Here is a 27,453-nt window from a genome sequence, read left to right as displayed (position 1 = left end):
TCAAGCCTATGCAGGAAGAAATGGTGGCGCTGAGCCTGAGGCTCTCTTCACACTTGCACGGTTAGGGCATTCAGCAGAGGGTGAGGAATGATCCCCGAGTCCTGGGCTGGTAACACACTTTACATTAAAACAACCACTAGTTAAAAAAAAAAAGAAAGAAAGAATCCTGAGAACAGAGACAGGAACACATATGGCTCCTCTGTCTTAACCAAGTGCTGTAAACACTAGGCTACAATGTCCTGTTTCTTACTTTTTCCTCTTTCTGGTCCCATGGGACTTAATTTTTTGCTGGCTAGTAACCCAGGTTCACCAGGAGGGAGCTCCAGCCAAACTATTCTATGGCTCAGTGAATAATGCACTCTCTTGAGACCAGGTCAATAAAAGGAAGGCATCTAGCAAACTGCAAGATATCTACAGGATTAAGTGTCTACTAAACAGGGATTTTTGGACTGCAGTTTGGGACTTACATACCTGAAGTCTCCCTAGGGTTTATTTTAGTGACCAAAGCCTTTTTCTGGTACTAAGAAGCCTAAGTCTGACTTTCAAAATGTACTTAGGCCTCTTAGTTAGGGACAGATATTCAAAAAGCTTGAGCCTGAATTGATTCAATCTTTGCAGGATAGTCTACCCTGGCTAGGCTGAACCGGTTTGTAATCAGACAGACATTCTCTCTGGACTAAGGAAATTCAGGCACAGGCTCAGACTAGAAGTCTCAGCTTAGGCTAGAAGCCGGGGAGAGCTAGAGCAGCCCTCCTTTCCCTTGAACAGGGCTGAGTTGAGTGGGGGACATGGTCAGGCCCTGGCAAGATGTTTTGATTAGGGAGGTCTGCCTGCACCATCCCAGGCTTTTCCCCACTTGCTGCTCAAAGGATGGGAGTGTTGCCAGCCCCCTTCCCCCTGCTAGCACTCTGGAGCCGGTGGGGGGTGCAGTGCATGCATCTGTTGATGACACGGAGCTTTACAATCTCCCTCCCTGCTTCTTTATACTGTCTGTAGCAAACTGACAGGGGGCTGATAACAGTGTTTATCACCTGATAAGCAAAACAGTAGTCTCTCTCCATTACTTCAAACTCTTCTTAAACAGCTTACCAGCTGACCTGTTGATTAGCTCCAAACAGCCCTAAGCAGTCACTGTTCTGTCTGCCTGTCCCAGTGAAAATGGAGACACACACACACACACATACACACACACATCTGCATTAGCTAGCGTAACACATGCCTAGGGTTCATGGGGCTGGGGTCCATGCTGTGGGAGAAAGGAGGGAGGAAGGGGGTGGGGATTTCCTGCTTGAACAGCAAGCAGCAAGGGGGGGGGGCAGGGGGGTAGAGCAGGAGGAAGCCAGCCAGACCTTGCTGTGCCTGCAAGTCTCTGCTGGAGCTCCAGCCAGAGAGCAGAGGGGAGGGGCCAGCTCTGCTGTGGAACAGAGAGTCTGCCCAGCCCACAGAGCATGCCAGGATGCTGGGGGTGTCTGGTTCATCTTAAACTAGCAAGGGATCTGGGGCAGACAATCCATAACCCAGTTTGAGCCAAATCAGTCAAGTCTGATATAACATTCAACGAGGTTTATCTCAAACCAGTTTCAGCCATTTCCAAACCAGTTTATGTGCACTGAACATCTGTTCTGTTACAAGTTTAAACCAGTTTCTGATCACTTAAACTGGTTTATGTGTAATATCTGTCCCTAGCCCTTAAGTCTCACTGATTTTCAATTAAGCTTACATACTTAAGAGCCCCCACTACTTTTGAAAATTCAACTCAGGAGTATAAGGCATGAGGAACTTTAAAAAATTCTACCATGGATCAGTATTAAATCAGAAATAATTTTATCTGAGAGGAAATGAAGTGGGAAAGACATCCCTGGCCTGGGCAGAGTCTTCTTCATGTTATATGTCGATACAGGGATGCCTTCTAGCCCCGACTCAGAAAAATAATTCTAAAGAGTGGTTTCCTTCCAGGTTTTAGTTGGAATACTCCCAATGGTTGGTTTTTTTTGTTAGTTTTTATACCATCTGCAAATTACTTAGCACTTTCTGGATGCTCAAAAATGATAGCCAAGGCTATCTTGTACTCCAGCCTATCAGCATCTCTTCCCAGCACCTTTACTTCATTATTGACACAGTACATTTCACGCAAAGGCCCTACCATATTAACTCACATACATACCCCCACACAAAGCATGCACCTTATTTTTGGAAAGCAGAATGTATAAAAAATACACTTGTGGCTCTGCAAGTTGTCTTTCATGATGCCACCTTAGTGCTATATATCCCCCAAATCCTTATTATCCTTCTTGTTTGAGAGTGGCTGTGAAAAGATTAACATTGGACTGCACATCCACCTGCCCCCCTCCCCTGCTCTTCCTGGAAGGGAGACAGAAGTTGGCAACCATCTTGTAGCACAGTGTCTTAATCTTTCTATGCCTTCATGCAGAGAAGTTCTGGTGAAGAAAATCAGCTTCCCTACTTAAGATGTGCACCCCAATTCTAGAAGGCTGTTTTTTTTAGAAAAGAAGTGCATGTAGTATGTGAGTAAATATGGTATTCTGGTTGCACATTTCTACCCATTTCTCATTTCCCCAGAATCATTACACTATCCTTAACGTTAAAGAAACTTTTGTCCTGATCTTAAATACACGAAGAGGCATATATCCAAGAGAAAATAGTGAGGTCCATGCAAGAGAAATGATGCAAGAACAAAACAAAACCAAAACAAAATCCTAGGACTGCTTCATCTTCTTGTGAAACAAGGATAGAAATAAACATGGTCTAAGACCTCATGCTAGTTTACCTGTCAATCATCTCCTGAGGTCCCTGGTCCATTCCCATTCCTTCTCTCTCTAGCATCACAGCATCCAGAAAAGCATCTTCCCAGAACTGCATCTGGTCCCACAGAGTTGAGCGCTCTTTACCTGGGCAATATCAAGTTGAAAAATTCTAAGCTTGCACTGTAAGCAGACACTACAGGATAAGTTTCTTTTTCTCCCATCTGAAGATGCCCCCAGCCAACACACACATGAAAATAATCTCACAGCAGAAAATTACAAACATCACAAGAGGGAGAAAGAGGGGGAGAGGGAAAGGAAGAACACTCTCCTACCCTACGTCATGACACATTCACTGCACCTTCCCCAAACCTCAGATTGAGACCTGCCCCAAAAACGTCCACTGAGTGTATGTCTTCCTACTGCCCAAAAGGGGATCGTGCATCACACACAGAAAAGAACAAACCATGATGAACACAGCCTATTGAGCAATACTGCAGCAGACACAGAGAGGCAGAAAGAAGAAATTTTTACTTAGAGAGAAGGTTTCCATTGCAGCATCCTCTAATTGGTCCCAGACAGATCCTTTATCCCTTCCTGCACAATTCCAAGCAGGGAGGAACATGGCAGCAAAGAAAGAGGAAGGATGAAAAATAGGTGAAGAGGAAGAGCTGTTGATTAATGGTAAATTCACATTAAACAAGTTCAAAGACAGACATGCTTGTTATCCAAGGACACATTCAGCAAAAAACCAATGGGTATTCAAGTCTAGCTGCTGTCCATTCAGTGCTTCAGGCAGAACTATCTGCAGGAAACGTCAATACATTTTAGCTCGCAGCTATTATCCATCTCAGCAATTTCTCTTTTCAGGACTGCAACATCAATTCAGATTCAGGACCAACATGGGACTTGGACACGATTTATTTTATGCAAACTATAATCTCTCACTAATCCTCCCTTGCTCATTTTTCTCCGGACAATCCTCCACTTCCTCTTGAACCACCCAAGTTGCCCTCCAGTCTGAATTCTGAATTCTCCAGTCTAGAAAGCAATTTTCCCTGAAGAATAAAATCTATGGGAGCTGTTTATTAGAATGAACAAGCCCAAACCTGTGCAACTCCTCCAAATATCAGTTTCACAGCTCCCAGAATATTAACTTACCCAGAAGCCCTTCATAGAGATAAACCCTCTGGCTTGCATCCTCTGGAGCTCTGCCTGGCGTGCTGCCCCTTTTATCCTTCAGATTCGGCTTTAAACTCTGAGATTTACCCTGAAGAATTGGAGGAGACACACAATTTGACAGTCAGGCACAACTGCCCCTTACAGTATAAGCCATCAAAAAACATTTTGGACTTGTAAACCTTCTTTCAGACAGACTCTTTCCTATTACAATGCTCTTACCTCTTTGGGATTCATTGGCAATACAAGCATAGCAAAGACACTCCAAATTCAAGCTTACAACCTACTTTTGTATCGCTACTGAATCATAGACATAACAAGAGGCCTACCTAAATCATGGCCAAAGTTCACAATGTGAAAGGCATCTTTAATCTCATGCTTTTTGCTGCACAACCACTCCTCGCTGCTGAGTGGTCAAGAGGAAATTAATGCCACAGCTTTTGCCTCTGCCATTGAGTGGTGGGAGCAGCAGGCATGCAAGGAAGAGAGTGAGATTAAAGGCACTGCTGCACCTTGAACTTCCATTGTGATTTAGGTAGGTCCCTGGGCTTAACAGATCAGAACAGCAGTTCTTTGCACACTCCAAAGTAGCAGCTCCTTTTCCCGTTTTAAAGCAACTTAAAAATGTATGTTTATCCATGCCCAGGTTGTCCCAAATGAAAGAAGCATCAGTAAAGGCTTTCACATCAACATAAACAATATTGTATGAAAGAAGAAAAAGAGGTGGTCACTGCTAGAAGAAGGGGAAGCAAGAAGGGGAGTACAGAATGACCAGCTTAATAAGAAGCTAGTGCAAATCCATGAAGCATTTTAAACACAAATAAATTCCATGAAACAAATAAGCATTGACAGTCACCTGAGCATGACTATGCTATAGCCAAAATGCTCTGCAGATATAAAAAGACACTCAGCATCTTCATGCACACAAAGTCTGTACAACTGGGACTCAAGAGAGATGATAGCAGAGGAAGTCAAGACAAAAAGAGATAGTATGTGGGCAAGGACTGATAAGATATGTAATAATACAATGGCATATATGGACAATAAGGAGATGTACAGGCCCAAAATGTACAAAAAGGTGAAAATGATCAAGAATAATGCCAAGATTAGAGACATCCAAGGCAGATGACAGCTGACAGAGGAAGAGTTGAGAATGATCCGCTAGTTAGAAGAAGCACTTCTATGAACATTTAGGTAAGCAAATGGAGATGAAGACTCAAATTTATTTGTTCAAGACCAGTAGAGAGAGTGGACAACAAGCACAGTATAGGTTACCCTTAGATATAGTAGGAGTCAAGTTATATCCTAAAAAGTGACAGTAGATAGGAAGATTTCACTCATTTATTTATTTATTTTAAAACAACAGAGATTCTAGGATTTAACTGGCAGCACTATTAGGAAATCTTTCCTCATGCTCATCCATAATACCGCAAAATTTAATAAAACAAAATCTTGAAATAATATTCAATAAAAAGTGTTCCCTAAAATGCCTGTAAATCAGAGTTTAAAAAAATATTTTTTTCATAGGTTTTTCAATGTATTTTGTGTATTAGATAGGACTTTACAGAGAGTAAGTTTCTCTTGTTAGGATTTATCACAGACACAGACACAGGCCCTGCAAAGAGTAGGGGTGCACAGATAAAGATTTTTGGGGTTGATACCAATATCCAATTTTTAAGGAGGCATATCAGTCGATACCGATCTGATTTCCGATACAGCATGGAGAGCTGCCTCCAGCTGGTTTAAGTCCGTTGTGGTGGAAGGGGAGGGGGCAAGGGCATGGGCAGGCGCTGCCCAGCTGGGACAGGTCAGGTGCAGGACGGAGGCACAGCTCGTGGGGGGAGGGGATGCAGTTCCCACTGCTGCTTTCACCCCAGGAGGGAAAGGGGGGGGGTGTAGTCCCCAAATCTGCATGAGGAAAGCGGGTGGGCTGCAGCTGCGGGCTGGAGCCAGGCTCTTTTTGCTGAGGGCTGGGCTCAGAGCAGGGGGCTATGGAGGGGGCTGCAACCACCCCAAATTTTGCCATAGCTCTGTCCCAGTGCCACCACCGTGTTCCCAACACAGCCCCAGCTCTTCCTGGCTGAACCCTTGCCTCCCCCCATGCACTGGGAAGAGCAGGGGCTGTGCCGGGTGCATGGTGGCACTGCAAGGGAGCTGTATCCACCCCCCCCTCCCCCGGACAATCCACGCCTCTGTCCTGCATGGGGGGAGATAGGGGTTGAGTCAGGAAGAGCTGGGGGCTGCACCGGGCACGTGGCAGCAGCACTGAGCTACAGCGAAATCTGGGGTGGCTGCAGCCCCCTCCATAGCCCAGCTCCAGCAAGAAGAACTCAGCTCAAGCCCACAGCTGCCCACTTGCCCCACACAGATCTGGGGGGGGGGGCACACACCCCTCCCCCCACCCTCCCGGGGTGCAAGCAGTGGCAGTAGTCGTCCCCCCACACAAGCCTTGCCTCTGTCCCACGCCCCACCTCACCCCAGCTGGGCAGTGCATGCCCCTGCCCCCTCCCTCACTGCAGGAGGGGGTGATCTGCAACCCCCATGCCCCTTCCCCCACACCAGACTTACCAGCTGGAGGCAGCTCTCCACGCTTCCAGGCTTAAAAAGTGACTATTATCTGAATACAAACAATATTTACCCTGTTAGCTAGGTTTGACTGTAGGATACACATAATACTTGATGCCCTCTTATCTCGACAGAAATTATATAGTCATTTTCACACATTGTTTGAGAAATAGCTGAATATTATCACCATTTTACAGATTGGGTAAACAGAGAAGGGATCAGCCAGTCCCAAAATCACAGAACAAGGAAATTTACAGAAACAGAATTAGAATCCAAGTGTCCTGAGGTCAGGTCTATTAGATTGTGCCTTCTTTACATATTTATCTTGAAAAATCTCCCAAGTCCGTTTTTCCTGTCTTTTATTTTTAATAGTGTTGTAGCGCCCAGATTGAGGTGCTGTCTGCCTGAGTAGTCCCAGAAAGAGCACAGTTAGATTATATCATAAAATAGCATGGTTATCCACCATCAGTTCTAGATCTTTCTAGCAGGACTATTTTCCAAATGTTTCCTTCTTCCTGACTGGTTTTGGCTTATGTTTCCTCACTTGCCTTAAGATGCATTTGTTGAAGATGACCATCCTATCACTTACCTATGTTATTAATTCCACTTGGTTTCCTTATATTAAGTTTCTACCCCCACAGCTGTTCTCTAGGTCTACCTATTTAACCCTATCAGCAAAATTTCATTAAGGTGTTTTGTCCCAAGTTGCTTTCCACTTGGTTAAAAAGCACTGAGTCAAAATGAATCTAATCGGATCCCTTTGGTATCTAGTAAGACGCTTGTACTCCACTAACAATATTGTCAGTTATGACTCTGAACTTTTAAAACAAAAACCACAATATAATATGAACAAATCTGATGACTACATATAATTCCAAATAAATAATTCTAGAATTTTTGCACTGTAATGATGGACTGTAAGAAAGAGGGAACAGAGATCTCATTGGAACAAGCAACAAAGGAAAAAATGTTCAAAATTGGAGAGAGAGGACTAATTTAACTAGAGAGAATAATTTTAGTCAATTTATATAGATCATGTTAATATCTGCACCAAGAAAAAAAAACTGTTTACATTACTGGATGCAGTTATTCCCAAAACGCATATATTTTAATAGCCAAAAAATATTGTGATTGTTCATTTCAATTTCAGTGCAGTATTCAGATCTGCTCACTGGGAAAGGGTATTTAAATAAAAACCATAGTGATGCCTCAGTTATTACTGGAACAATGTTTTTAAAAGCCATGGAACAGCTGCTAAACACAGAGATAGGTCACCATATGCCCACATTGAGCAGCTGCTTCAACAATAAGGTATCAATTCCTTTTTGCTATGTAATGCCACTTACTCACATCAGGGACAATATACATACAAAGGGGAGATTATATGTTAGCTTGGTTGAGAGTCATACTGCCAGCAGGGAAAAGATCATTAATGTCCATTGTATGAAAACGAGAGGAGTGGCTACACACATATTGCATGTTCAGGAAACTGCATAAAGCTTGTACCTGCAGTATCAAATGCCACATAATTCTCAGTCTCGATTAACTCTGTGATAGGAAACAGAATCCCTAATACCACCTTTCTGGCCACACACATGCATACATACACATACACCAACTCATTTATAGGATCTCTCTAGAAGACAATCCAGCACGTCCTTACAAAGATGGAGCTAGTAGCAGAATTTGTCTCAATTTCGCTGTCTGACACAGTTCCCCGTGATCCTGTTAGGTTTCCACCATTTTCCCCACCGAGACCATCACCAGTATTGCTGCTCAAGTCACTGTCTGCCCCTAATGTCTCTCCAGAACTGTTACTAACCTGCAGAGAAAAAAAAAAAGAATTTAGATTGGCTTTCCCTGATTTCCATTAACAAGAGATGTTGTAGAAAGAAAAAGTGTCAAGAACATCACCCTAAACCTGGTTACGTCTCCAAGGTCCTGTCATCTTCCCAACAGCAGCACAGTGCAAGGCCATATCTGTTCTGTCTTACCGCAAGATAAACCCTCCCGTGACATCCCACATGACAGAAAGAGGTAATGTCAACAAGTAAAATGAATTAAAAAACCCTTTTGGTCAACAAAATCTTAACTGTATGCTATCCCTGTCCCAAAAGACCTCACTGCCTTGCAGATCAGGAACCAGGCGAAGAGGGTTAGGGATGCAGACTCTAAACATCTCACCTCAAAGCTTTTTCAGAAAAAGGAAGTTAGAAAGTTCTCTCCAGTGTTAGGGCCAGGCTGTAAGTGTCAGACAAATGTAGTTAAGGGAAGGCTCAATCCCTTTCACCAAGTACATTCCTTGCCACTTTTCTCTTAAGGAAAAAGAAATCTATCCATGTTGTGGCCCTCATTTAAATTACCAGCAAATGTATACATATATAAACAGCTGCAGGTGTGCCACAGAAAATATAACTCTAGAATGAAACTTTAGAAAGTTTTCATAACATGTCCCACAAATGGAATATAGATACTTATCAACATACAACAACAAAAAGCAATACATATGGACCTAACACCCACCCAGGGAAAGAGCATGCCTGCCCGCCCACCTCTTACCCCTTCCCTGTAAAGCTCAGAAGGCAGGCTTTACAGACAAATGTATCCCTGGCAAAGCAGCTACAACATCTAAAATGTACACATAACGAAGGGCACTTGCACCGCAAGTAATGGAGTCTGCTCTGACATGTTCTAGTTAGAACGCATCAAAGGAAGCGTCCAGCACGTGTACAGGCACACTAGGATAAGTGTGTGTGTGTGCGCGCGCACGCGCACACACACATGCGCAAATATGTGCACGCATGCATATATACTTGAGGTGTATGCCCTTTGTTACGTGTGCATTCTATATGTTGTGGCCATTTTGCCAGGGACACAGGAGACACTGCAGGCATTTCAATTAGAATGGCTCCTGAGAGCCACCCTAATTAAAGTGTACCCCCACCCCAAAGCACATGTACAAATGCCCCTAGATTCCCCTTAGGCCTCTCTTACCACCGTGCTAACTTCAGAATCCTGGCTCGTACTTCGTACCATCACAGCAGGACCAGCACTGGCAACAGAGTCCAAATCACTCTTCTGCAAACAAATGCAAGAGAGATGGGAGAGGAAAAAAAATTCCAAGTTAGATATTTCCCTTTCTATATATATCCCAGTCTATAACTGACAATATATTACTGTTTTTTGGGGGTGCTCCTTCAGGGAAACTTAAAAGCCACGAGCTTCATTTTGTCCTTGTGGCTGCATACAGCCAGTCACAAGGGCACACTGTCCCCAGTGTGTCAGAAAGGACAGGATCTTCCCAAATTAAGTCCACAGAGCCATATGATGAGAGAGGTGGGGAACAGAGAATGATCCTTCTTGCAAATGAACAAGGAAGTGCTCTCTCACGAAAAAGAGAGTATTTGAGGCATTCTCCAAATTTCCAGAAAGCCCCCAGAAGTAAAGAATATCTCAAGTTGTTGTTTACCTTGTCATATGAGGAGTGAAAGCATAGAGACACTGACCTGAGAGCCTGATGTCAGACTGAGGCCACTGTCAGCGCTGATTTGGGATTTTTTCTCATCTGTCTCTCCCAAGTCAAAGAAGTGTTTCGCGCCTTCAGGCCCTGAGCAGAAGAATAAGGTAATGTGTTACTGTACTGGAGGGGTAGGGGGGTTAGAAATCAATGTGGTAGAAGGCAGGTGCTAAACTGTGCACAGAATCAGTACCAAGAGAAAGAAGACTTTTTGTTCTCATGTTCCCTGGTACTGTCAACAAGCCCAGTAGGTCACATCTGCCATCCTTCCAAAACTACTTTGGACCTCATAATATGTCAAGGGAGCAGCCAACAATCTAATTATTAAGCGTTAGGAGTACCTCTCAGTGAGACCTCAGTTATCCATTCACAAAAAGATAAAAAGAGGACAGACAGGTGTCAAAGAGATTCCAGTTACAAGGCATGCAGAACAGTCACGACTCAACTCTGGGAAGCCACTTCCTTTGTTCTTGGTAAAATAAAGACCATCTAATTACTTATTAATAAAGTTGGTGTTTGTTTTTGCACAGCTAATTGCTTAACTTGGGTTAAATGTGCTAAGCTGCCCACAACATTATCCAGGCAGTTTTTTTGTAAAAGCAACACACAGTATGAACAGGCAAACAGAGTGGTAATTAGTGCCATGCAAGTAAAAGTTGCAAGAAAGATGCTGGAGGGGGGAGGATGGGGCGGGGGGGGGGAAGGAGGAGGAAGGAAAACACACAGTATTGTGCATCACTTCAATGTACACACCAGTTGCATAGTTTATGGCTCTCCAGAGTTTGCAATCACAAGTTAGTAGTGAGGGCAGGATTCAGCAGGTCTCAAATCATGCATTCACTAACCCAAGTCCACCCAAAAACAAAAAGGGAGGAAAAAATAAAATCGAGCTTTATGTTAAGGTCCCCATGCAGTACTGTAGTCATGTTCTCTACCCTCCTCTGATGGGATGATAAAAGGAATGAAAACGAAGAAGAGAGAGAGAGAGAAAGAGAGAGAGAGAGCGAGCGAAAACCTAAGAAAGGATTTGGAAAGCATTGTGCAATGGAAGTAGGGAGAAGGAGAATATGCTAGAGACTGTACGAGGGGCGGGGGGTCACCACTAAGCTCAGAAAGGAGAAGAGATTGAACACGACACTTATGCCATATCCATATCTGCCAACTGTTTGGTAACAGAGACACATGACCAGCAGCTGGAGGATTTGTATACTATACCCATTATCTGTACAGATACAATGTCCAATAACTCTATACAAACGATACAACGATACCTTACACACCACTAAAGATATTAAACTAGGATTTGACACATGTTTATATTGTTAAAAATATCTACTACTAAATGGTACCAGCATTAGTGCAACAGAATAAAAGAGATGCATATAAAAGGCTTGTGGGCATGAATTTAGGATGGCACACCACAGGGAAGTAAGCAAAGCCATGAATGAGCTGGGCAAGTCATCCCAAAGGCTGTATACCTGAATATTCTAGTTTGTTATCCTATCAAGTATATTGTGTGCCATATATTTTACAGCGAAAATATTTCAGAAATATTGTTATGTAGGAGTTCAAAACAAAACAAAACCACAATTTCTTACTTTTTGTAAACTCTCTGCATATAATGCCACAAGTCTTAGTTACTACAACTCAAATCATCCAGAACTCACAAAAAGGAAAATGTAACCAATTTCCAAACCACAAAATTACCTAAAATTGGCTTTCTAAACATAATTTGGGAACATCTAGGGGCTAGGGGAAAAGGTACATGAAAGAAATCTATTTTCAGTAGTTCAAAAGGCACTATTTCTAGCTCTGACTGGTAATGAGTGGTACCACTAACACAAGAATACATATCTTTAGTCACAGGGTCTTTTTTGTACTTAAAGGAAAAAATTAGAAAGAAAACATTTTTGGCAAATTTGTTTCTAACTGCAACTAAATGAGTCTGTTCACAGACGGACATATTAAAAATATTCCTGAGGGTAATGTATGGGGACAGGATGGGTGATGGGGTGAAAGGTGCATGTTAAAAGCAATTTATCAAATTGTGATCACCACCACATGGGGGTTTTTTTTAATTTTATATAGACATTTCTATGTACATCTCTGTGTGCACAGGAAGGTGTGTCATTAAAACTGATCAGAATGTGATCAATCCTCACCCATGTCTTTGGCTGTTAGTTCTTTCCCCTACCTTCTGTCAGTGTGTCCATTTGTTCTATCCTTGTTTTTAAGCATGTATGCTCTGCAAGGCAGGAACTGTGCCGTCTCTTATGTTTGGACAGCATCTAGCACACTGTGGGTACTATTTGAAATCAGTCACACACAGATATATGTAACCATACAGTAGTTATTCCATACATACTCTACAAAGCTTTATAGTATAAGTGCAAGTAGTGCACATATCAATGCCTGTAGATGTTATAACAGATATAAATATAAAAATCAGGCTCTTTGCAAACTCTACAGATGGTCCCCAGCCATCTAATTCACCCCATACCCTTAACATGATACACAAATTAACCTCATAAGAAAGAATCGCCCTTTTTTTTTTAGCTAGCACCATTATGAAATACAATTCTTCATGTAGCCCCAATTCCTCTCTCCTTCAAAAGTTATTTCTTGCTGCAGTTAAATAGGGATTACAAACCACTTGTTGGAAGTTAATACCCAAACACATAAATCTGCCATTCCTGGGGAATCTGAAGGAGCAGACAACTCTTCATCCCACCATGATTCAGAAACAAACTACATATTAAAGTCATCATTTTGCTGGCTAAAATAGCCTGTGTGCCTCATAAGAAGGGGAGATAGATTATCAGGGTAAAATTCATCCAAATACCGGTGAAGTGACAAGGAGGTAGGACTTGCTGACCCCTTTCTCCACACAGAAGTTCAGGAAAAAGAAGACAGTTTGCATTTGAACACTTGAGTTCTCTAGGGCCAATCTACTCAGCATCCCCTAGGGGGGCAGGGTTTCACCTCAATTACAAACTCTCTGGTTGTGTGGGCATAAGAACTTGTCCATAGATGGAGGCTCACCCCAGGCTCAGGGAGTTGGCAGTTATGGGGAGGCTGGGGGAGTCAGTTTCTGGGTTTCATCATTTCCTTACTCTGTTTTTCCAAAGCTTTTTGCTTTTTCACTTCCTGGTGCTTGTTCCACAATTCTACCCAAGATGCATTGCAAGCAGGAGAGAAAGAAAAAGAGTCAGAGGCTGGTCAGATAGGCGAAAATGGAAAAAACAAAAGTAAAAGATACCCACCCCTGCACCTCCAAACAAACAGAATTAATGACCACTAGTGAGTGAAAGGTTAAATTAACACCGTTCCGCAAGAAATCGACGTTAAGAGTAGAGAGCTGCATCATCTCCTGTTAACAGGATGTCAAAAATTAGGAATGACCACAACAATGAACTGGTTGAACAAAAATAGGTTTTAGAAGCAGATCCACCAAATACAATCCATTTACTTTTGCGGGAAGGACTGATTTCAGGACAGGTGGTTTGGTATTTTTTCCCCAAAATTTACAAAACCCAATATATTATTTACTCACATAACACAAACACACTCTTCCCCCAAAAATAAGCTCTCCAAAATTGAGGTGCATATCTTGAGCAGGGAAGCTGATTTTCTTTGCCAGAATAGGAACATAGAGGAACAGAAGCATGAAGACACTGTGCTTCAAAATGGCTGCCCGGTTCTTAGTCCTTATCAGTAGGCAGGAAGGGCGCAATTTAGTATTAGCCCTTTCATAGATGCTCTCAAATTGGAAGCAGTTTTTAGCTAAGCAGACCCCCACCCACCCCCCAAGACAGAAGTGGGTAGTCAATCTGAAGCACAGTATCTTCACAAAAAAGCCAGCCCTAAGTCACAACTGGAAAAAAATTCCGCATTCTGCCTTCCAAAAAAGGTGTGTGTGTTATGTGGGGTGTGAGATATTCAAGAAAATACAACATTAATGGAACTGTTTTCACATAGTCTGAATAATTGTCCAAGAAATGCACAAAAGGAGCAGCATTCCTCAGAAAACTGAGATTTCATTTTAAACTTTTTATATTAAAATCCTTGGTTAATACTAACATCATAAAGAAAAACTGTAAAATAAACAGGAGGATTCTATCAAATCAAAATTCATTCAAGTGCTGGGCTCTAGATGCAGGAGACTGAATTTCTCAACCCCTCCAAGTTGCTCCTGTCAGGATATAGAAAATGGAAAATGGAAGAAAAGTGAAAAATCAAGATTCTAGTCATGCCAAATGGCATCCTCCAAGACTCGACTAGGCCATAGCTCTTCTTCCCTGTTGGAGTCAGAGTATTCCAGGGAAAGTGCACAATGCAGAGGGCTAGCAGGGGTTTTTGGAGTCTATGCACACACTCTCCCTTTCACTAACCCTGGGAGAGGTAGAAAATGCAAGCACCACCCACTTCCCCCAAGATTCTGCTGCTTTTTAAGATGTGTTCATTTTATGCTTGGAAACTTCAAATCATTCCAGGTGCTGGCCTGCTGATCCAGTGGCAGCATGACAAGCTGGCATGCTGAAGGCTCTAGTCTGAATACTGAGTTTCATGCTCGCTCTCTCAACAGGGTGATGAAGGGTGGGAATACCACAGGGGCAGAATACTCAGTTCTCAGAAAAGCAGAGAAAGGAGACAGGTGCATAACACTGTCCCTACCCTGCAGATGGCAGAAAGGCAGGAAATCATGGGCTTGAAATCAGGGAAGAAAACAAAGCAGAAGAAAAAAAATAAAAGCTGACAAGGAGGTCTCTAAGACTACAGGATGACTCCACAGAGACAAAGTTACAACTTTGAAGGAGAGTCCATCTTTCTCTCCAACACTTCCTGGCCTCCCAGGTAGACAACAATAGGTAAATTGGGAAGACAGCTGCAAGCCACTAGGTTCTTATTTCTTCTTATTAGCTACAGCAGCCGTGACTGATGGATGTTCTTCCCTATAGACAAGCAGACAGTAGATGAACAAAAGATACATTTTTTTTAGGGTTAACCAATATTCTGTAGGCTTGGCTGCAATTTCCTATACTTGAGCACACACTAACATAAAGAGGCATAGACAGGCTTTCCCTTTGCCATATTCACTATATGCCCTATTTAATTCTGCCTTGCATCTCAGAATCCCCTCTAGGCGACAGTTATCATGGGATCAAACAGCTCCATCACAACAGTTCCCTTGTTGATGTGCCCCCACTGGTTCTTAGAGTAATTACTCTACATTCTCAGTTATAGCTTGGTCCAAAGGGACTTTTGTAAGACCTAGCATAAAAAAAATAATTTCAGGATTTCCTGCAGACTGCTTCTTAACAGAAAAAGGAGAGATCATCTAATAAATCTGACTAGGAATATAAGCTACCAGAGGGATGGCATGACATACAAACCTGAACAGAAGTACAGCAGGTGGCAACAATCAGCAAGAAGCCAACACAGACAGCTTAAATCACTGATGTCAGGGGTCAATCTTACCTGGCTCACCTACCTGCTATCAATGGCCATGTCTGCTAGGGCTGCAGGGCCCCAGATTCTGTGGAAGGATTCACAGCGCTAGCTGCATCCCCAAACTCCTTGGCCTACAAGACCAGAGAGACCAGACCACAGACTGCATCTGGCTCATAGGTCATATACTTGACATTCCAGACTCAAGTCTTTCCTCTTCACAAAATAATTGCAAGGAGTCTCCGAATATAAAATAAATCTGGCCCACAGTTTTGGGAAAATACTGGAGATTTTTCATTTTAGACTGCTGAACTACTGAGTAAGTTCAACATCAACATTTAATATTAAAAGGCTTCTACTAGGACAGAGCTTAGAGCCAAGCTAAGAAATTGTCCAGTGGAAGCCTGGCTTTTACAAAGTAAAAGAAAACATTTTTTCTCACAGTTTGCCCCGTCATGTTTAGCAGGACAGTATCAAGAACAGAAACAAAACAATACAGATAGAAACAAAAGATAGAATACAGTAACATAACTAGGGTGGGACAAGGAAGCCCACCTTTAAGAGGAGGCTTGACATCTACCTGGCTGGGGTCATTTGAGCCCAGTTTTCTCTCCTGCCCAGGGTAGGGGGTCGGACTTGATGATCTACAAAGGTTCCTTCCAACCCTACATCTATGAATCTATGAAAGCCACCTGTCCCAAGCAGCAACTATGAGGGGGCACCAGGATCTCTAGCTCCCCCCTTCCCAGGAGTTTTTGCCAAGGCATGGGAAGCTTTGCATTGCCCCTAACTGGTCATAGAAGCAAAGTAGGGAAGAGGTTGCCCCAATCAGTGTATGGGGTGGGGAGAGAAGACGGGCAAGTAGAGTGAGCAAAATACTGCTCCTCCCAACCCCAGGGAGCTTTTGCCTGAGCAGGCACAGTTCTGCTCCCAGTATATATATTAGGAGACCTGCTCCTTGCCAATAGAAACTACCATCTTCCAAATCAGACAAGAGAATGACTAGCATGAACAAAAAGAACTTTGCTAATATACTTCCCATTGCCAGGGACTGTGAATACAAAACCACATATTTGGAGATTTACAAGCAATCAGCTACTTTCTGAAGAAGGTCAAAAACAGCAATGGGGCTCATGCAAGGAAGCTCTGTTGTCTTCCTACTTGCTTGCCTGTAGAATATGAAAAGAACTGTATATAATTAGTTGCTGTATTTTTAGATGTCATGAACACAGTCCCATCACCAGATTAACAATACACATGAACTGGGCCACTGGCAAAAAATGGTCCTGTAGATGATGCATCTCCATTCATCCTGGTGACCTGTTTTTAAACTCTAGTATGTTTTCTTTCAAACTGTGACAAGCAAAAGCTCCATTATTCAGATTCTTCTTCACAACATCTGCTTTACCTAAAGGCTTATTGACAACACTTGTTTCCTGTTGCTTTTATACCGCTTGAGGCTGTAAACTACCACCAAAACTTGAGCATACTTTGCTTAATCAGTAATTCAATTAATATTTTAAAATGCTTCTTCCTCCAAAGAGACCCACCTCAAAAGAAGAGAGAATCTATACATGAAGATATTTAAAATCGGTATTTTTGGGCTTGGCTATGAATTTGCCATGGGCATATGTAGGACCCTTTAAGATTAGGTCTTATGTTGAAACTTCCATAAAATCAAAAAAGGAGCTATTGTGCTAGAAGTGCTGAATGATCTCCCTTTAATTCAAGGTAATCACCAAATGTGGGACATCTGATGCAGTCATCTGCAGATCAAGCTGAGAACAAAAGATTTTCCATCTAATCCAAGTTTGTTGGATTCTCTTTATGCTAGAGAAAAATAAGTGTCTGGTGTAAATATGGATCTTATGATATAGGATCCAAAACACAATCTAAAATCTAAACTCCAAACCTCTTGCTTCCACTGCAGTGGCAAGAGCTCTAAAAATGCAACAACTCTTCGAGCATAAGAATTAAGTCTAGGACCAGCTAGTTACTGGGGGAAAACCTAACAAAACAGACATCAGCAAAAGCCAAAAGAGCAAAGAGTAGAGAAGCAAAGTCTTCAAAAGCCAAAGACAAAAAAACAAAAAGCCCTTCTGAAGCAAGACACTCGCTTCCAAGAAATTATATTCTATTGGAAGTAAGAATTTCCAGATTTTTCCATCCACTGCTGAGATACATTATAGAACCATAGAAAATTAGGGTTGTCATCTACTTCAACCCCCTGATCAAAGCAAAACTATCCCCAACTATATCATCCCAGCCAAGGCTTTATCTAGCTGGGTCTTAACCTCCACGGATGGAGATTCCACAACCTCTCTGAGTAACCTGTTCCAGTGTTTTATTACCCTACTAGTAAAAAAGCTGTTCCTAATATTTAACCTAAATTTCCCTTGCTGCAACTTGAGACCATTGCTCTTTGTTCTGTCATCTCTCAGCACTGAGAACAGTTTAGCTCCATCTTCTTTGGAGCCACCCCTCAGGTAGTTGAAGGCTGCTATTAAATCCCCACTCAGTCTTCTCTTCTCCAGACTAAATACACACAATTCCCTCAGCCTCTCCTTGTAATTCATGTTCCCCAACCCCACAACCATTTTCGTTACCCTCCACTGGACTCTCTCCAATCTGTCCACATCCCTTCTATAGTGGGGGGCCCAAAACTGAACACAGTACTCCAGGTGCTAATAACACCAACGTCGCAGGTTCGATCCCTGCATTGGACTAAGTGACCTCTTGAGGTCCCTCCCCTACTTCTCTATGAGATGTGGCCTCACCAGTACTGAATAGAGAGGAATAATCACTTCCCCTGATCTGCTGGCAACACTCCTATTAATGTAGTAGCCCAGTATACTGTTAGCTTTCTTTGTAACAAGGGCACACTGTTGGCACATATTCAGCTTATTGTCCACCACAATCCCCAGTTCTTTTTCTGCAGAGCTGCTACTTAGTCAACAGGTCCCCAACCTGTACAAGTGCATGGTCTCCAACCTGTACCAGGATTGTTCTGTCCTACGTGCAGGACTTTGCATTTATCCTTACTGAACCACGTGGTATTTCTTTTGGTCCAATACTCCAATTTGTCCAGGTCTCTCTGAATTCTAGCCCTACCTGCCAGCGTATCTAGTACTCCCCACAGCTTTGTGTCACCTGTAAACTTGCTTAGGGTGCACTCCATCCCATCTTTGAGATCACTGATGAAGATACTGAACAAAACTGGCCCCAGGACCAACTCCTGGGGCCTCCACCTGATAATAGCTACCAGCTAGACATCAAGCTATTGATTAATACCCTTTGAGCTGGACGATCCAGCCAGTTTTCTATCCACCTTACAGTCTATTCATCTAACCTATTTCTCCTTAGCTTGTCTGTGAAAATGCTCTGGCAGTCTGTACCAAAAATCTTACTAAGGTCAAGGTAGATCACATCCACCTCTCTCCCTGCATCCACAGAGCCAGTCATTTTGTCAGAGAAGGCAATCAGGTTGGTCAGGCATGACTCGCCCTTGGTGAATCCATACCAACTGTTCCTAATCACCACCTTCTACTCCAAGTGCTCAGAAATGGATTCCTTGAGGATATGCTCCATGATTTTTCCAGGGAGCAAGGTGAGGCTGGCCAGTGTGTAGTTCCCCATATCCTCCTTCTTCCCTTCCTTAAAAATGGGCACTACATTTGCCATTTTCCAATTGTCTGGGACCTCTCCCGAAAGCCATGAGTTTTCAAAGATAATGGTCAGTGGCTCTGCAATCACACTCACCAACTCCCTCAGCACCCTCAGGAGCATTCTGTCTGGCCCCATGGACTTGTACATATCCAGCTTTTCTAAGCAGTTCCTAATCTCTACTTTTGCCACCGTCAGCTGTTCACCTCCTCCTCAAGCTGTGCAGCCAGGTATCATAGTCTGGTAGCTGACCTTGCCTGTGAACACTGAGGTAAAAAAGGAATTGAGTACTTCCACCTATTGTGCATCATCTGTCACTAGGTTGCCTCCTCCATTCAGTATAGGACTCACACTTTCCCTGATCTTATTCATATACCAACCAAGTTCCAGGGATGAGCAAACAGTCTACATCTCTACCTTTCCTAGCATCTCATGGAATCAGAAAACTTAAAGTTTACATTTGAACAGAGTTAAAAAAATTAGATGAGTAGTGAATGGAGGAAACACATCCCTTTAGTGGAATCTCCTTGGTAGATCCAAACTAGAGAACTGGACATGGATCCCACCTTATTCTGGTGTTAAGTTCTGGACTCTTGCTCAGTGCAAGTGTAACTGGGAACTGGCCCTGTTACTAGAAAGCGGTGCAGCCCCTTTAAGGACAGAGTTTTTACAGAACAGTCAGCAGAGCAGGGGTTAAAGGACAGCCCTGTAGTCAGGTTAGCTGACTGGGGTATCACATGACTAGAAGAGGGCTTAGGCCAAAGCTATATAAAGCCCTAGGGTTGAGCCAGCCAGAGAGTTGCAGAGTGCAGGACTCCTAAATTCCCAAGGAGGCTGAAAGAAAGCAGCTTAGAAAGCTGGGGAACAAGAAAGAGCAACCCAGAGAGAGGGAGAAAGAGACTCTTGGTACACAGGCATAGAGCATTCATTTTCTTCTTATGTTATAGCCCAAGGCCTTAGTGTTTATGCTGCAGTTTAAACCAGTTTGGGCTGGGACTATAAAGGTGAGGTTTTCAGAGGTCTCATTAGTATCCCAGTTGTATGTACTTGTCTTGAGCCCTGCAGCGGTAGGTTCAAGGCAGAGCATGAGCTGGGGCCCAGATGTCAGGCCTAGAGCAGTGGGCTTGGGCTGCATGACCAGTCAGAGTAGAGGGGCAGAAGCTGGGAAGGCTAAAACCCCAACAAAGGGAAAAAAAGGCCTGGAGACACTGGGACAAGTGCCCCACCTGATTGGAGATTCAAAGTCTGAGGCATAGGGTATGGTGTAGGGGATATATGGAGCTGTGCAATTAGCCCTTAAGGCAAGGGACCCACACCTCCAGGTGTTCCTTGGAGCAAGATCAGGCCTAGGAAGCACTGGGGCAGCCTCCCCTTTACTACTATAAGGGATAGCAAGACGTGTCAGGAAAGTGAAGTGGGGACTGTTCCCAGAGTAAACAAGGAAAAAGAGGGATTTGGGGGGCCTCCAGGGGCTTGCAACCACCCTGGAGACAGTACCCTGTTACAAGGGAACTGGAATGTGTGAGAGAAGATAGCAAATAATCAGGTGGGAAGTGATTGTCATCAACACTAGCTATGTGTTTCAGCTTTTTTTCTGGGTCTGGAAATATCTTTCTTTCTTCTCACCATCTTTTTGCAGCAAAATTCCTATCAGGAACCACTTCTTATGTCAACATCCTTCTCTACCTCACCTTTTTATCTCCTACTGCCCTCAATATCCATCCTCAGCATTCCATATGGTATCCTGGCCTTGTACATTCTTTTCACACACTCAAAAACCATCAACCTGTCTTTCTATTCATGTCTTCCAACTCCTCCCAAGAACTGCCCTCGGAAAATGCATTATTGCAACTTGCAGCCAGGTGAAATCTATCTTCATTAGAACCCCAGCCTAGGATCCCTACAAAACCACCAAGATGTAATGAATCCTGTAACGTAACTAAACTTCATTTCCTCCAGGACATTCCTGCCCCACGCTTACCCTTTCATGCTTCTATAAAAGTTCCCAGCAAGCTGCAGTCATCTTGCCACTTCTCCAGTCCTTCCATCACCAGTGATCACTGAGCCAAGATATTTAAATCCATTCAAAATATCTAAATATTAAACATTTCCCCTCTTAACCAAAGTCTTTCATATAGGTGATGCCTTTAAGATAATTTAAGGAAGAAGTGTATTATCATATCATCAACTAACATAGCCTCCACTTCTTTTCATAACCACATTGAAATGTAAACAAACACGCCACCCAAGCTCAAGCCATGCCTCAAGTGAAAGCTTTCCATCTGTCCTACCTTGTCTACACACAACATTCACTGACTTGGTAAATTCTCTTAATAAAATTCACAAAAGTTTTACTCTTATTTTAACCTTTCCAACTCTTCCCAATTTTTTCTAATGACATACTATCATAGGCCTTCTCATTATCCTTAAAGATGGGAATGCCTTTTATGTTCTACCTGCAAACTTCTTTATATTGCACAAATCCACCAAAGGCTATGAAGTTAGACACAGCTAGCATCTGTCCTGAAAAGCCTTAAGCACTAGTGGCAATGTATGAAAACTTAAAAAAAACTCAGGCTGATTTCCAGATCCCAAGTGAGCCTACTAGACTGACAAGTAAAACATCTCCTTCTTCGTAAACTGAATAAATAAGCAAGAGTCTGAAAACTGAGGGAAGGAAATGCAATGCCTTTTTACATCAGAACCACATTTTAAAATCATTGATTCAAATGAAAAAGGTAAAACCCATCAACTTTCATCCTAAGCACAATATTAGATCTAGGTTACAATCATATCTGCTCTTACCGCATGGACCAGAATGCACACCTTAAGGATCTAGAGAAGGGATTTCTAAAATTAAAGTACAATCCCCAAATTGTAGCTACTTAAAAATCAAATGAAGCCAGACTCAGACTTCACACCAATCTGCTACAGTACCCAGAACAAGGACAACACAGCCCTTCTGGTAATCACCTACAGTCCCCACCTTGAACACCTATTAATGCCCTCTAACCATCCTGGAAAAGGACAACAGTCTCAAAATAGCTATGGGAGACAAGCCTGTCCAGGCTTATAGGTAGTCCCCACCCCCTCACCCTCAATGGCATCTGTCAGGAAACAGACTATTTAACTCCCATACTCACCAAGGCACTAGGATTTGCAATGGACCAAGATGCCTGCTGTGCCCCAACAACAAGACAGCCCACATCATCAAATAGCATTCCAAGTTCACTGACATGCAACTGACATGCAACTTCACCAATGTCGTAAAAGCTATCACCCACTAACAGTGTCCCTCTAATGTCTACATTAGAGAGATGGGGCAAATGTGAAAGAATGAATGAACAAACATCAATCTGATATTAGCTCCAAAAAGACAAAAAGGATGGTGGCAGAATATTTTAACCATGTTGGACACTGCATTGCTGAGGGTGGCACAGTTCTTAGGCAGCAAACCTCTAAAAACTGATCTGAACAAGAAGTTACAAAACAAGAACTTATCTACAGACTGGACTGTGTTATGTATAGTTTAAATAGTGACAACAGATTCTTATCCCATACCCTACATTAGCTTGTGACCCCTTTGTTCCCATGGTTTCTTAGCTTGTATGCCTCTCCAAGCACTACCCCTGTCCCTCAGGCCCCTCTCCCTTCCTACCTGTTGTATTCAAATCGCTCTCTCCACTCTATACGCTGCTCTCTGTCCACCCTTTCACAGCATCTGATAAAGTAAGCTCCAGTTCATGAAAGCTTATGTTGTATATATCTAAATTAGTTAGACTATAAGATGCAAATCTACCTTACCTTCTGCTCTACTTCAGACTAACTACATCACTTGGTTAGAGAATGTTCCATTAAGAAACTGAGACAGCCCAGCCCTTCAGACTGGCTTTAATAATTCTGATTTTGTCCAATTGCTTCATTCTCTCTTGCATTTAATATCTTCAGCAAGTGGCAACTATTGAAACTATGAAGAGCAAAATCAGAAATTAACTTGTTCCCTGTTGCTCAGCACACTGCTAATTGTTCAAGGATGCTCCTCTGCCAGTAACAGTTTCAATGGTAAATATTAAAATAGAAAAATAGCATTTAGCACTTCTGGAGCGCAACCTTTTTCCATGGTGCATCACAAACATGGAGAGACTGATCCTTACAACACCCATATGCAAGAGGTAGATCATTAGTTTCAGGCAAAAAGCAGAGCTGACTGTCCAGTCCAGTCAGTGCTGCGCCTTCTTTCTGTGCAATAGTCTCAGGCTAAGAGCTTCCATCTTCCTGACTTTTTAGCAGAAGATAGTTTCCCCTTTTCCAAGAAAATGTCTTTTTCACCTTTTGTCCTTTTCCTCAGAAAAAGGAAAGCAAGTATATACTCTGAAGGAACTCAGACCCCCAAAGTTTGATCTTAGGAATATGATTACATTTTTGTTACCTGGAGAATTTCCAAATAGACTAAAAACCTCCAGTTGTTCTAATGCGCACTCCTCCCCCTCTTGCATCAAGGAAACATATTGGGTCAGAGGGATGCACCATTCAATAAAAGGAATTAATTTCTGACTGTGGCCATTATGTGAAAGTAGGAAGAGAAAGAAAGGGGAAAAGCTAGCTTCATTAGCTATTGCTTTTTCATATAACTATGTTTTTTTTCCAGTTAAACAAAATGAAACTGGGAAAATACCAAACACAAGCCTAGCAGATGCTGTTTAGGCAGGCAGAAAGGCAGCTTGTCTGCCAGGAAGTGGAAAGAACATCCATCAGTCCAACTTAAAGAAAATGAAGAGCAGCAAAATTCCTTCCTAAGGATTTTGTTAACCACCAGCAGATAGTGACACCCCATATCTATTGTATACCCTAGATACCTTCATTTTATTATTATAAGGCATGGCAAGAGCTACCAGGATTTTTTGTTTTAGTTAATTCCTTCTGTACTAGGTATTGCCAAAGTCCTAAAGGTCCCTGCCTTATGCTGTCATCTCCCTCAAGTCACTTTATGGGCATGCCTATACCACTTAATTATGACACCAGGCAGTGTTGTACCACAATATGGTGCTGAAACAGAAGCGTAGCCATCTTAGTGTGGCACTGCATGCATACTAACCAACTCAGCTGAGAGACAGAGCCAACTGGTGCAAACATGTGGTGCTATTACCATTTTGAGAGGTAACGAGTAGAGCACTACTGTGTCTCAGTAAGGCTCTGCCTGGCATAAGACATAACTTGTGCTTCCTGAAAATATCAGCCCTGCACTGCTCACCAAATTGTATTTTATGCATCAGCTGTACTTGGAAAGATTTAAAATTAAAAAGCTTCTGGAAAACCAAACTGCCCTGAAAAATACTCCTCCCAGAGTGAGAGAAGATGGGAGTGACTGGTCCTTGCAATCCAGGTGCAAATGAAGCGCATTACTGTAGCAATGAAGGGAAGTGTGTTAAAATGGGGAGGATGCAAGTAGAACCCTTCCTCCGGTATTCCTCATGCACATCAATACACACCAATGGAAGCAATAAAATTTTCTTCCTTTAGACTCCTCGTGTCAAACTCCCTTGGCCCTTTCCCTGCCGGGCTTGGTGCCCTGGGCATGAGTTGAGGTACTGGCAGTTGCACCACAGGCTTCAGCTCCACCCTCATGGCTAAACCAGGGTCCTTGCCAACAGGAGTGGCTGCTCCATCTGTTGGACTGCGTTTTCTTTTTTCGGGTTCTTTAAGAGAAAGGAGAAGAAAAGCAGCAAACAATGTTTAAGACAGAGAAAACAAGAAAGCAAGAGGTGGGGTAGAAGCAGGTAAGGAAATAAGGAGAAAAGGTGAGGTAGATGTTAGCTCAGTGTTATGATAGCTTCAATACCAAAAATAGACACTTCTCAGATTTAGACTCAGATTTCACCATGAGCAGCACTGCAAAGAGCAAGGGATAAGATGCACCTTGGCACCACTGGAATTATTTCACAGTTTTCTTGGTCAGACCATTGGCTCTTGCAGTTTGATGTGAGGGCCACTCCCAGTTCCTGTGAGACTAGCAGACCCAAATTCCATGTGGGTTCATTTTGTCAATGGCTTAAATGCTCTTCTGACTGACTGGCAACTCAATGTCCCATTCCAATCATCATTCCCAGAGGTCAATGTGGTTTGCGGGTGACCTAAGGCAGATGAAACAGCGCAGCAGAATACTAGAGCACTAGTGCATGAGCTCCCACGCTAACTCAGTTCTCTTCATACTGAAAGCTTAGAAATGTTTCTTTTCTCTGATATGGTAATAGCAAGGTCTCTTCTCTCTGAACTATTTGGAGTGCGACAGCCTGATCCACCCAGAATGTCGTTTCTGGAACTTAAACAAGTTTCTCTTTCTGTGAAGAAGTAGCAAATATAAATCACCTCTGTTGAAATTCTGGCCAGTGTCACCCGGTCAACAGGTGTAAATGATGAAAATTGCAGCTGACTACCTAGGACAGTGGTTCTGAACCTTTTTCAGTCGATGTACCCCTTGGTCTCAGAGTGAGGCTTCATGTACCCCCTAGGAGCGACATTTCCAGTGCAAGGTTGAGGCATGGAGCCGGAGTAGGATATCTGGTTTACATGCACATGCACGTTTTACGGTAGTAAAACCCCAGCAATTTCAAATTGTCAAGACTTTTTTTTAGGCCCTTCGACCTGTGTTAGGCAATGTATAAAATATATCTCAAGTACCCCCGATGACGCTTCACATACCCCCTGGGGGTACATGTACCCCCGGTTCAGAACCACTGACCTAGGAGTTCCTAATTTCATAGATTTTTAAATGGCAGGAGGAAAAATTGTGACCTTGTAGTAATAGGAAGTAGTAGCCTGTTTCTTGAGAGAGACTGTTTGCAGGGGGAGATAAGAAGGGGGCACTGCCTATAAGACAGGACATGTTTGTCCCCCATAGCTATCTTGAGACGGTAGTCTTTTTCCAGTAGTGCTCAACCTATGACCTGTGAGCTGAATCCAGCCCATGGGGCTCCCCATGGGTCCAGAAATTTGGTGGCAGGGGAGCTGTGGCACTATTCATTCCCATGGCTGCCACCACTCCCCCACTGCCAAGTTTCTAGACCTGTGTGGAACCCCAGTAGTCTACTTCACCTATACAGGTGATCTGGGACCAGACTAGCCTCGCACACCAGAACCTACCACAGACTGATCCAGTATGCCAGCCTAAACCAGCTCATGGACAGGCCCAAAGCCACAGGACCGAATGGGTTGGGCACCACTCTTCTAGTCTACCCTGCATAACACGGCAAGGAATTCTGCTGCAATTCAATGAAAAGAGTTATTGGGCATGAATCACTTCAATCTTTTAGAAAGATCAAATCTAGCCTTAATTTAAAAATCTCAAACAATGAAGAGTTCGCCACAATCCTTGTCAAGTTATTCCACTGTTTAAAATCATATTTCCAGTGCAAATCTGACTAGCTTTAGCCACTGGGTGTCATTATACCTTTGTCTGCTATCTTAAGACCACTGCTCTCAGAAATCTTTTCCCGATGTAGGCACTTGGGGCATTTATATACATACTGTTTTCCCACAACACTCCAGAGATCCGCTGCTTCAAATTAAATGAGTCTGCTCTGTACGCGAGCTGAGGTGAACTGCGCTGCACCATGTGCAGCTGTATAAGTGGCAAAATGCGCATCAGCGCGCAGAAAATGGCGGCAGTGCACTTTTGAATTTTTTAGTTCAAAAGCGCGCCACTGCCATTTTCTCAGCGCTGATGTACATTTTGCTGCTTCTATAACTGCAAGTGTCACAGTGCCAGACACTTTTCAAAGTGCCCGGCTCTACAGTGCTTACATGTATAAAAATGCCCTTGTATTGTAGGAATTTACTTATTGAAAAAAAAAGTTAGACTGCAACCAAGTGCCTTAAATTCTCCAAAGGAAAGATGATTTCTCATTTCCTCAAGTCAGTCTTTTGGTTCTTTTCTGAACCCTCTCCAACTTTTCCAATCCCATTTTAGATTTCCTTTAGTTCCCAATATGCTCCTTCTTATTGCCCCTAGTTAGGTTGATCCTAGAATTCTCACTAATACCTCTGAATCCTCTTAGCAATTCCCTTTGTTTCTTAATTTATAATTTATACTTGGTACTATCCTTTTCCACTCCAACCCCCCTCCTTTTGCAAAATATCATTGGACCCAAGCTCTTTGTGGCTGTTAAAAACCTGCAGAGATGGTAATAACAGACTGTGAGATTTTTTTCCTCTTCAGGAAGGGAGAGTAACAACTGCCTTGCAAAGGTAAGACAAATCCTTGATGAAGACAGGTCACTTACGTGTATCAACTTAATAGAAGAATCTGTGTCCCTTTGAATT

The 27,453-nt window shown here is 42.9% G+C and overlaps 1 protein-coding gene across 23 annotated transcripts in view; it reads right to left on the bottom strand.

The window, feature by feature from the left end:
• MADD (MAP kinase activating death domain) overlaps nucleotides 1-27,453 on the bottom strand; it is a 123,488-nt gene that overhangs the window by 29,272 nt on the left and 66,763 nt on the right. For 10 of the 23 annotated variants that reach the window (XM_059722849.1, XM_059722835.1, XM_059722837.1 and 7 more), the window contains 8 exons: nucleotides 24,624-24,830; nucleotides 13,137-13,190; nucleotides 10,013-10,113; nucleotides 9,501-9,584; nucleotides 8,170-8,328; nucleotides 3,924-4,032; nucleotides 3,297-3,359; nucleotides 2,789-2,909 (listed from right to left, as the gene is read on the bottom strand). In XM_059722849.1, coding sequence (XP_059578832.1) covers nucleotides 2,789-2,909; nucleotides 3,297-3,359; nucleotides 3,924-4,032; nucleotides 8,170-8,328; nucleotides 9,501-9,584; nucleotides 10,013-10,113; nucleotides 13,137-13,190; nucleotides 24,624-24,830 — 898 coding nt within the window. The remainder of the gene's footprint in view (nucleotides 1-2,788; nucleotides 2,910-3,296; nucleotides 3,360-3,923; nucleotides 4,033-8,169; nucleotides 8,329-9,500; nucleotides 9,585-10,012; nucleotides 10,114-13,136; nucleotides 13,191-24,623; nucleotides 24,831-27,453) is intronic. The other 13 variants (XM_059722845.1, XM_059722847.1, XM_019476894.2 and 10 more) reach the window with 4 other exon arrangements.

The sequence above is a fragment of the Alligator mississippiensis genome, chromosome 2 (assembly GCF_030867095.1).
Source record: "Alligator mississippiensis isolate rAllMis1 chromosome 2, rAllMis1, whole genome shotgun sequence".
Classification (NCBI taxonomy): domain Eukaryota; kingdom Metazoa; phylum Chordata; order Crocodylia; family Alligatoridae; genus Alligator; species Alligator mississippiensis.
Note: the sequence above shows the minus strand (reverse complement) of the source record. Positions and strands in the feature narration are given on the sequence as shown.